An 11,561-nucleotide genomic window follows, 5' to 3' on the forward strand; every position below is an offset into this window, starting at 1 on the left:
ATAAACTGCAGAGACCTAACCCCAAAACTTGGCCCAGTTGTTCATTAGTCCAGTGTATGACCATATGACTCTTTCATTTAGCCAGAAAATTGGCCCTACAAGAGAAGCATTCTATACTCAAGTTATCTCCTTATGCATGCAACAGGCCTGGGTTTATTCATCCAGAGGAAGTGGTTTTTATTAGTTTGTCTCTCCCTAGTAATGTGTTTTCAACTCTGATCAGAGACACAAAATAAGGAGTACACCTGACATCCTATATCCGTTTCAGAGCTGTGGTCTGTGCTGCATCTCTTCTTGTATCTCTGCAGTTAACAATGTGGTTCTCCTATTTTCCTTATCTGTCATCCTTTTTAGCCTTTTCTCCTTTTATTTTGTTTTGCTTTGTTTTTTCTTTCACTCCTTTTTAGACAAAGCCATGCCTGACATACAGGTGAGATTTATTTATACTCCTGTCAGATGGTTTGGCTTACAAAGGAAGACAGAAAGTATTTATTTTCTGCTTTATTTAGGTATTGGTTGATTTATTTTTCTTTGAATAACAGCCACTGCATCTTTATTGCATTCTGGTTTTGGTTAAATGCTGAAAATAAATTAGGTAACACAAAAAAAGGAAGTGAGACATACATACATGGAGGACCAAAGAGATCTAATGCAATCAAACATCATTAATTTTTTTATATACCCATTTTTTCTGCTGTTTCAGCTTGTGGTCCAAGAATTTAAAATTATTCATCTGTAGCCTAATCTATTACATCTTTATGAAAAGTATTCTTACAGCTTGGAGTGACATTTGAGTCTCTGCAAAGAGGTTTGTGTTATTTTGCATGGTGGCGTTCTGGTGTATTTTGCACTGACATTTTATGTCTGAATTACTTCTTTAAAGAAGAAGTGTACATAATTTGGTGGTCTCTTTCTTAAGAGCAAATAGAACAGAAATTTAACCGAATTAATTTAACCTAACTTTGAGTGAAAAAAAAAGGCAGGTAAAAGTATCTGGAACTGGGAGAAGGCATAAAATTTTTGATACTTTTTTGTGTTTGTTTGTCTACTAACAGGGGACCATAAAAAAACCTGGGTTTTAGTTGATTGAAACAGAACAACAGCTCTTCATACTATGGCACAGAAAATGTCTTGTTTTCTATGCCTTTATTTCAGCAGCTGGTTTGGTTACTAGCATATTATCAAATACTGTCAAAATTAATCGAGTTATTCTAGATTTTGACTTCTGTGGTCCATGAATTTAAAATCAAAATAATGACAAGAGCACTTTTAACCCTAACACTTTCTTTTCCTGGCTCTTTCTTTAGCCTCGTACCTTGTAATATTAGGAATAAAAACTTGTAATTCCTTGCATTTCTGAAGCAATAACTCATTTCTCAGAATTCTGAAAGACTCACCTGCAGTCAGTTGTGCCAATGTGGGAGCAGTGCTGACTTTTCAGGAACTGGTGTGGTGGAATATATCCCATGAGAGAAAGGGTGACGAGGGTGGCTGCTCCTGAAAGGATGATGGCCTCCTCTGGGTTGCAGTTACTCTCTGTCTGTTAAATAGGATGTGTTTTGTCCTTAAGTATTTAGCTTTTCTGCATGGACTGGAACCAATGGTAGAGATAGTGGCAGCTCTGGGAGCCTTAGCCTCACAGTCCTCATACCCTCTCAGTATAAAAGCTCATTCCATCCAAGGAGGGAAGGGGTAACCATGGGTTACTGTCATCTTTTGGGCAATGGAAACCACAATAATGTCCTTCTTTTTATTTAAAAAAAATAGTAGTAAACTAATTGCGGTAACAGGTTCCTTTAGCTTCTAGGACAGGTGGTCAGCAGTGCAGAAGCAAATGAAAAAGGTTTTATGTATCTGATCAGGAAATATTATGTTCTGACATTAATTGTCATTAAAAAACAAATTTATGTGCTTCTTCTTGTGTTTTTGTTTTACAACTCTAGATTGGTGAATTATTGAGTACCACACACCCTGCTAACAAAGCCAGCCTAACTCTTTTCTGCCCTGAAGAAGGAGACTGGAAAAATTCCAATCTTGACAGACACAACCTTCAAGACTTTATTAACATTAAACTCAACTCAACTTTCATACTGCCCGAAATGGAAGGACTCTCTGAATTCACAGAGTATCTGTCAGAATCAGTGGAAGTGCCATCACCTTTTGACATTTTGGAACCCCCAACCTCAGGAGGCTTCTTGAAACTCTCCAAACCCTGCTGCTATATTTTCCCAGGGGGAAGAGGAGACTCTGCATTATTTGCAGTGAATGGATTCAACATGCTTATCAATGGAGGATCTGAAAGAAAATCTTGCTTTTGGAAACTTATCCGGCACTTGGACAGGGTAGATTCCATTCTACTCACTCACATTGGAGATGACAACCTGCCAGGAATCAATAGCATGCTTCAGCGAAAGATAGCCGAACTAGAAGAGGAGCAGTCCCAAGGGTCTACTACTAACAGTGACTGGATGAAAAATCTGATCTCACCTGATTTAGGAGTTGTATTCCTTAATGTACCTGAGAACCTGAAGAACCTGGATCCTAACTTTAAAGTTAGAAGAAGTGTAGAAGAAGCTTGTTTTACTCTCCAGTATTTAAATAAATTGTCTATGAAACCAGAACCTCTTTTCAGAAATACAGGAAATACCATTGAACCTATAATTTTATTTCGGAAAATGGGAGTTGGCAAACTTGAGATGTACGTGCTTAATCCTGTCAAAAATAGCAAAGAGATGCAATATTTCATGCAGCAGTGGAGTGGTTCTAACAAAGATAAAGCTGAATTTGTGTTACCAAATGGCCAAGAACTAGACATTCCATTATCCTACTTGACCTCTATCTCATCCTTGATTGTGTGGCATCCAGATAATCCTGCAGAAAAAATAATTCGAGTTCTGTTTCCTGGAAACAGTACACAATATAATATTCTAGAAGGACTAGAAAAACTCAAACACTTAGACTTCCTTAAACAACCAGTAGTTACACAAAAAGACCTAACTGGGAACATAGCTAGTCCGGCTGTGAAACAAGCAAAGCTGAAACAACGGACAGACAGCAAGGAGAGTCTTAAGCCTGCTGCAAAGACGCCACCAAGCAAGCCTGTCAGAAAAGAATCTAAAGAAGAAACACCAGAGCCTGCAAAGCCTAGTCCAACACCAGAAAAGCCTCAGAAGTTGGAAAGCAAAGAAAAAGTTCCAGTTAAAAAAGAGAAACCAGCAAAAGTGGAGACCAAATCTACAATGGCAGAAAAAGATATAACAAGTAAAGAAGAACAATTGGTAAAATCTGAAACTCCTGAAAAACAAATTACAGATGTAAAACCAAAAGTGTCAAAGGAGAAGTCAGTGAAAAAGGAAGTCAAAGCAAAACCTGAAGAAAAGAAAGAGGAAAAAGAAAAACCAAAGAAAGAGGTTTCTAAAAAAGAGGAGAAAACACCCGTCAAAAGAGAGGAAAAACACAAAAAAGAAGAGATCAAGAAAGAAGTTAAAAAAGAGGTGAAAAAGGAAGAGAAGAAGGAAACTAAGAAGGAAGTAAAGAAAGAATCTGCACCCAAAGAAGCTAAAAAAGAAGCTAAAAAAGAAGAGAAGAAGGAAATTAAGAAGGAAGAAAAAGAAGCAAAGAAGGACATCAAAAAGGTTCCTAAAGAAACAAAAAAGATAGCTACTTCTTCAGCTGAAGCCAAAAAGGCAGCAGCAAAGCCTACACCACAAAAGAAAGAGCAATCTGCTAAAAAAGAAGCTGTATCTACTGGAAAACCAAAGGAAAAAGGAAAAGTTAAGACTGTGAAGAAGGAGAACAAAGTCAGTGGAGCACAAGCTGCCCTTGCAGCAGTTGGAGTTGCTGCCACAACTGTATCCGCTGTAACAGCTGCAGAAATTACAGCCGGTGGAAAGGAACTTGAAGCAGAGAGATCCCTTATGTCTTCACCAGAGGATTTAACAAAGGATTTTGAAGAATTAAAAGCTGAAGAAGTAGAAACAATAAAGGAAACAAAACCTCAAGTTGCACTTATAGAGGATGAACTGAAGCTCAGCGGCACAGTACAAAAAGAGGCCTTCGAATTACAAAAAGAAAAATTAGATAATGAAGGACCTGCCGAGTCCTCTGATGAAGGCATAACTACCACAGAGGCTGAGGGTGAGTGTGAACAGACACCCGAAGAACTGGAACCTGTGGAAAAGCACAGGGTTGATGACAACGAAAAGTTTGAAGATGAGGGAACTGGCTTGGAAGAGTCTTCTGAAGCAGGAGATTATGAGGAGAAGGCAGAGACAGAAGAAGCTGAAGAACGAGGTGAAGATGAAGAAGAAAAGACAACATTAGACACCACAAAACCATATATGGAGGAACGGAGAAAAATTGAAGAGAGCTCAGAAGAAATAATGGCTGAATCAGATGCCAACATTAAAGATGAAAGGTATTTTGAAAAAGCAGATTATGAGGTGTCAGATGAACGGGCTGAGGAAGACAGGGAAGAAGCGATAGAAAAGGCAGAAACTGAGGGGACTGAAGAAGATGAGGAAGACAAAGCAGAAGACATCAGAGATGAAGAAGAAACTGGAAAAATAGAAGGTGAAGAAGATTATGTGATGGCTGTGGTAGACAAAGCTGCAGAAGCTGGTGAAGATAAATACGGCCTACTCATAATTACACCAACAAAATGCTCAGAGCCTCAGTCTCCAGCAGTTGAACCAGCCTCTTCTATACACGATGAGACACTACCTGGTGGTTCAGAAAGTGAAGCCACTGTTTCTGACGAAGAAAACAGAGAAGACCAGCCTGAGGAATTCACTGCTACTTCAGGTTACACACAATCTACCATCGAAATATCTAGTGAACCAACTCCAATGGATGAAATGTCGACACCACGGGATGTCATGAGTGATGAAACTAACAATGAAGAAAGCGAGTCACCCTCACAGGAATATGTGAACATTACCAAGTATGAAACTACACTGTATTCCCAAGAGTTTGGCAGACCTAAACTTTCTCCACTTCCAGATGCTTTTAATGGGTTATCTGAAGGATCCAAAACAGAGGCCACAGAAGGTAAAGACTATAATGCCTCAGCTTCCACAATCTCACCACCTTCTTCACTAGAGGAAGACAAATTCTGCAAATCTGCATTCCAAGATGTATACCGGCAAAAAGAAAGTGAAATGCAAGGTATTGCCAAGTTAGAAATCAAAGAACCCTATCAAGAAGATGTTGGTGGAAAACATAGTCCAGCCAAGAGTCCAGCTGACAGTTTGTCCCCTCCATCACCTGTTGCCAGAACGCCTCTGAGTGAACGTAGCGTGAACTTTTCACTCACTCCCAATGAAATCAAGGTCTCATCTGAGCCTGTCCCTGTTACTACATCACCTGATGTACATCAAGAAGCTGCTGAAGAGCACTGTGCAAGCCCTGAAGATAAAACATTAGAAGTAGCGTCTCCCTCACAGTCTGCTGCTGGTAGTGCGGGACACACACCTTATTATCAGTCTCCCACTGATGAAAAGTCCAGTCAGCTTCCCTCTGAAACCAGTGAAAAGTCAACAGAAGCTCCTGTTAGCTTTGAATTCAGTGAAGTCAAAGATGAGTCTGCAAAACCCAGAATAAGTCCTATGGATGAGCCTGTGCCAGATTCAGAATTTCCTATTGAAAAAGTTCTCTCACCTCTGCGGAGTCCACCACTAATAGGTTCAGAGACCACTTACGATACATTTTTGACTGCTGATTTAAGGTCTCCTACCAGAGATTACAGAAGTCCTACTGAGGGGAAACCTGAAAAAGAAAAGTCACCTGTACAGATGAGCCCAGCTTCTGAAGCCAACTCTGTCGGCCTTTTCCAAGAAAAGCAAGATGAAAAAAGCATGGAGTTTATGGCAATTAAGGAAAGCTTCAGCCTAGAAAGGAAAATGGAAGATACAGAACCCAGCAGCTCTCAGTCTTCACTGGTCTTGGATGAGCGGAAGTTGGCAGGTGATCTGTCACCTACTCAAATAGATATCAGTCAGTTTGGTTCTTTAAAAGAAGATACCAAAATGTCCATTTCTGAAGGCACCGTTTCAGACAAGTCTGCAACTCCTGTTGATGAAGTTGTAGCAGAAGACACGTATTCCCATATAGAAGGAGTAGCTTCTGTCTCTACAGCATCTGTTGCTACTAGTTCATTTCCAGAACCAACTACTGATGATGTATCTCCTTCTTTGCATGCTGAGGTTGGATCTCCCCACTCCACCGAAGTTGATGATTCCCTTTCAGTGTCAGTAGTACAAACTCCAACAACTTTTCAGGAAACAGAAATGTCTCCATCTAAGGAAGAATGCCCAAGGCCAATGTCAATTTCTCCACCAGATTTCTCACCTAAAATTGCAAAATTGAGCACACCGATTCATGATCAGAGATCTCCTGAGCAGTCAACTATGTCAGTAGAATTTGGCCAGGAGTCCCCTGAGCAGTCTTCAGCAATGGACTTCAGTAGGCAATCTCCAGAATATCCTACAGCAGGCACCAATATACACCATATATCTGAAAATGGACCAACAGAAGTAGACTATAGCCCTTCAGATATACAGGAACCTACTTTTGCCCAGAAGATTTCTCCTATGGAGCAGTCATCTTACTCTCAGGAGAAAGACATTTCAGAAATTATTTCAGTTTCTCAAATTGAAGCTTCATCCTCAACTTCATCAGCTCATACGCCTTCCCAGGTAGCTTCACCACTGCCAGAGGAAACTTTTTCAGGTGCTGTTCCACCCAGAGATATGACACTACATTCTTCTTTTACCTCAGAAAAGGTGCAGAGCCTAGGAGAAAAGCTCTCCCCAAAATCTGACCTTTCTCCGTTAAGTCCAAGGGAGTCTTCTCCTCTGTACTCTCCTAGTTTTCCAGATTCACCTCCTGCAATTACAGAAGCAGCGTCAGCCAGTCACACACCTTCATTGTCACTGCAAGTGTCCTCTGTCAAAGGATTTGGTTATCAAGTACCCCTAACACAGCACAGTGTAGAACCTTTACTCAGCCCAGAAAAAGAAGATTCAGAGAAAAGCAGCAGGTCACCAGAAGAACTTAGTTATTCTTATGAGGCCACAGAGAGAAGTGCTAGGTCACCGGAGGATATTAGCTACTCTTATGAGGCAGTTAGAAAATCTACTAGATCACCTCAGGCCACGGATTATTCCTATGAGAATGCTGGGGAAGCTACTAGGTCATCAGGGTCCATGGATTATTCCTATGAGATAATTAAAAAAAATATGGGGTCATCTGAGTCCACAGATTATTCTTATGAGATGACAGGGAAAGCCACCAGGTCATCAGGGTCCATGGATTATTCCTATGAGATAATTAAAAAAAATATGGGGTTATCTGAGTCTACAGATTATTCTTGTGAGATGACAGGAAAAATCAGCAGGTCATCAGAGCCCATGGATTTTTCCTATGAGAAAACAGAGGAAACCACCAAATCATCTGAGGCCACAGACTATTCCTATGAGAGAATTGGGAAAGCTAACAGATCACCCGATACCATGAGTTACTCCTATGAGACAACAGGGAAAACCACTAAGTCACCAGAAGCCGTTAGCTACTGCTATGAGACAACTGGGAGAACTACTAGGTCACCAGAGGCCATGGCTTACTCCTATGAGACAAGTGGGAAAGCCTCCAGTTCACCTGAAGCCACAGATTACTCATTTGAGACAACTGGTAGAGCCACAAGGTCACCTGAAGCTTCTAGCTATTCCTACGAAGCAAGTGCACATTTCACTCCAGGAAAATCATTAGCAGAATCCCGTCAAGACGTTGACTTATGTCTTGTGTCTTCTTGCGAATATAAACATCCCAAAACTGAACTTTCACCTTCCTTTATCAACCCAAACCCCCTTGAGTGGTTTGCAAGTGAAGAACAGTCTCAAGATCAAGAGAAGCCGTTAACTCAACCTGGGGGAGCTCAGCCACCTTCTGGGGGAAAGCAGCAAGGGCGGCAGTGTGATGAAACCCCTCCCACATCTGTGAGTGAGTCTGCCCCATCGCAAACTGATTCAGATGTTCCCCCAGAAACTGAAGAATGTCCTTCCATCACTGCAGATGCTAACATTGACTCGGAAGACGAATCAGAAACCATTCCAACAGACAAGACAATTACGTACAAACACATTGACCCTCTGCCTGCTCCGATGAAAGATCGCAGCCCTTCCCCTAGGCACCCTGATGTTTCCATGGTTGATCCAGAGGCTCTGCCTGTTGATCAGAATTTAGGTAAACCTTTGAAGAAGGACCTCAAAGAAAAGACAAAGACAAAAAAGCAGAGTACTAAGACCAAGTCATCTTCTCCTGTTAAAAAAAGTGATGGTAAATCAAAACAAGTGGCTTCTCCAAAGCCAGCTATAAAAGAATCGCTAGACAAAACTTCCAAAACTTCTTCTCCAAAAAACAAGGAGTCTGTGGAGAAGGCAACCAAATATATCTCTAGTCCAGAAGTAAAGTATCGAGTGGAAGAGAAAGACAAGGACACCAAGAATGCAGCAAACACAACAGCGTCCAAGTCAGCAAAGACTGCAACCACAGGTAAAGACAGATGGTTCTCTGGTCTTAAGATTTTCTTAGTTGTTGAAATTAAGTTGGTTTGCCTTTACATCAGCTGTGAACGTGGTTCACAGCAAACCTCCAAAGAAAGAGCAGGTTTTAAATATAAACCCAGTGTGTAAAGGAGACATCCGAATGCAAGAAATTCACTAATTTAATTTCCATAATCTGAGAAACTTGATGTATCGGTTTGCTCAGAAAGTACATAAAACCTAAAGACCTTGACACTAGGTGTCTAAACTGCTAGCTAACTAATAGAATTGAAAGTACCACTTTTGTACATGAAGTGAAATCAATAGCAAAGTAAACCACTTTACTCATTGTAAGAAACAAGCAGGCACAATTCTGTTAACATAGATGAATGCAACTTAATATTGTGTGAGGTGAAGGTACTATTGGCCGTTGGATGATCTTATTACATTGCTGGATTAATTTTAAAAGGAGAATTTTAAAAAAATCTAACAGTAGCAAGAGCACTTTCAGTGAACTAACCATGTTCATAACATAATCTGGTTAAAGTCTTATGCCATCAGTGATGACTAAACATACAGAAAGTTAATGTCATTTTGAATGGCTGTTGTGTATTCTAAGTAGTAATGAAATATGAATTAGATTACTGAAGGAAGCATTGTGCTGATCTGTTGTTTCCGGCAGACCTTGTTAGAGTGTTTAGGGGATACTTTGCTATTGTCAGGACTCATGTTCTGTTGAAAGCTTTTTTTTACAAGGAGCAGGTGTAGGATTCAGTACAAACAAACCAGCATTTAACTCTCTTTAGTTTCCCCATTTTAAGTGGTCCACTGCTCCTTTCTTACACCATCATTTGCCTGTCTCTGTTAGTAGATGTGTTTCAAAGCAGCAGTATAGTTCCTTGTGCTGTACCTTTCTCCAGCTCTTTCTCTCTATGTGAGATTCTTCTTTCTTAAAGCATACTTCTCAGGTATACACTAAAGGAGAAGACAAGGCTTCATTTGATAGTGACATTTAAGTCTCGGACTTAATGACTAGTACTTTATCCATTGGTATTCACAATTCAGAGAGATATATCATAGATTTTCATTATAAGAGCTAAAAGAAGGTTTTGTAACACAGCTAATTGTAAAAACTCTCTAATTCAGAAAATCTTGTTGTACCAAGATGCTTATTTGGCATGTTGCCCTCTGGTGAATGGCAGGACATGCTAGGCAACCGTAATGGACTTTGCTGTCCTTACAGTATGTGACCCTAAACAGAGCATACTGCTCAGATAATTGTTTACCAAGCTTCATTCTTTTTTACAGCATGAGAGGGCTATTAGAACATAAATGGTCATTATCTGGATAAAATTACTGTTTGAATCCTGATTTTCAGCTCACGCCATGATCCAGTGTGTAGCAAAAGCTGCTTTTTTGAGGTAGTATTCTTAATGTGAGTGTTTAAACTTTGAACATCCTTTTGACTGAAGTTCACCTTCAAACAACTACTAAACTATGTACAGCAGCAAACGCATGGTTCTACCTACTCTTTATCATAAGTGGCTAATTTCTGTATGCAAAGAAGGAACTAGCAGCCAAACAAATACTTATTCTCACTTCCGTGAAGTAATTGCTTTGCAAGTTTCTCTGTCCTCCTTAATTCCCCTTTGACCCTCTTCTTGTTCACATGTAGTAGCTACTCAATGCACCGGTAGGGTAGTCTGAGCATATCAACAGCTACCATGTCTTGCTACGTGCTGATACCTCAAATCTCAAGACTGCTTCAAATCTGCATGACTTCCTGTGTGAACCTGTTTTTAAATCATGCAGACCTGAGACTCTTGAAAATCTGTACCTCTTAATCTGGAAAATAATACCACCGTTTACTGAATGGTAATTCAGTAATCACAGCCCTGCACAGTAATTGTTGGATAACTATAGTATATTACTGGGAAAAGTTCAGCCAATTTTTGGTCAGGTGGTGGAGAGTTTTTATTGTGTTATATAGTTACAGTAATTCAGGTTTTTCCTCCCATTACAATTGTAATTGGAATACAAAAAAGCTGGAACATGTTATTAGATGTAGGAGGCTAATGCCATAATTGGACACATCTCATCGGTCATAACAGTAATTAATAAATGCGTGTTTTTAACCAGCCTGTGGTATATTATTTTGTTGTTTAATTTCCAAAGGACCTGGGAATACTAAGGTGGCAAAATCTACAGCAGTGCCTCCGGGACCTCCAGTGTATTTGGATCTGGTGTACATTCCCAACCACAGCAACAGCAAGAACGTTGATGTTGAGTTTTTCAAGAGAGTGCGGTCATCCTACTATGTGGTGAGCGGAAATGATTCTGCAGCTGAGGAGCCAAGCAGGGCTGTCCTGGACTCCCTGCTGGAGGGCAAGGCCCAGTGGGAGAGTAACATGCAGGTAAGGCTCTACCTGGAAATTTAACTTTCTCTGGGAAGTAGCCATGGGAAGTCAGAGCGCCTCTGCAGTGGACAGCAGCTGCTGGGGAATTGGGCTTCCCAGGCTGGACACCTCATTTCACCGATGATGTGAGAGGACACCCAAATGAAGCAGAGAGCTACACTGCACTCATCCACTCCCCCATTTCTAGTCATTCTCACCTGTTCCTGGTGAATAAAAGAGTCTGAAACTGGTTTACAGAGCCATTGGGGCTGTTTAATCTTGTTACTATACCATATATGATCCAAGTCTGGAAATGTTGCAGTTTGTAAGTGGGAAAGAAAAGTGAATGTTTCATGTTTTATATGGTAATCACACACACTTGGAGACCACTTTCCATCATGATCAATAAGTAAACAAAATACTTGATTGTAATCTGAAGAACTGTCAGTAAAGAGTACAGACTGCTTGCTACTTCTCTGGAAAGCTGCATTTCAGCACCTTAGAAAAACCAAGCTTTCATTTTGACAAAGTACTTCTCTGTAGTCTTTTTACCTTACCTATATGTTTACTTATTTCTTTCTGCCCATTATTTTTTTTCAAGTATTTATTGGATGGCTCACTCTTT

At 40.3% G+C, this 11,561-nt stretch overlaps 1 protein-coding gene across 1 annotated transcript in view; it reads left to right on the plus strand.

The window, feature by feature from the left end:
• Positions 1 to 11,561, plus strand: part of MAP1B (microtubule-associated protein 1B) — a 63,839-nt gene that overhangs the window by 51,484 nt on the left and 794 nt on the right. The window contains exons 4-6 of the mRNA XM_009879321.1: positions 1,944 to 7,294; positions 7,397 to 8,550; positions 10,716 to 10,954. Coding sequence (XP_009877623.1) covers positions 1,944 to 7,294; positions 7,397 to 8,550; positions 10,716 to 10,954 — 6,744 coding nt within the window. The remainder of the gene's footprint in view (positions 1 to 1,943; positions 7,295 to 7,396; positions 8,551 to 10,715; positions 10,955 to 11,561) is intronic.

Source organism: Apaloderma vittatum, unplaced genomic scaffold (genome assembly GCF_000703405.1).
Source record: "Apaloderma vittatum isolate BGI_N311 unplaced genomic scaffold, ASM70340v1 scaffold3072, whole genome shotgun sequence".
NCBI lineage: Eukaryota > Metazoa > Chordata > Aves > Trogoniformes > Trogonidae > Apaloderma > Apaloderma vittatum.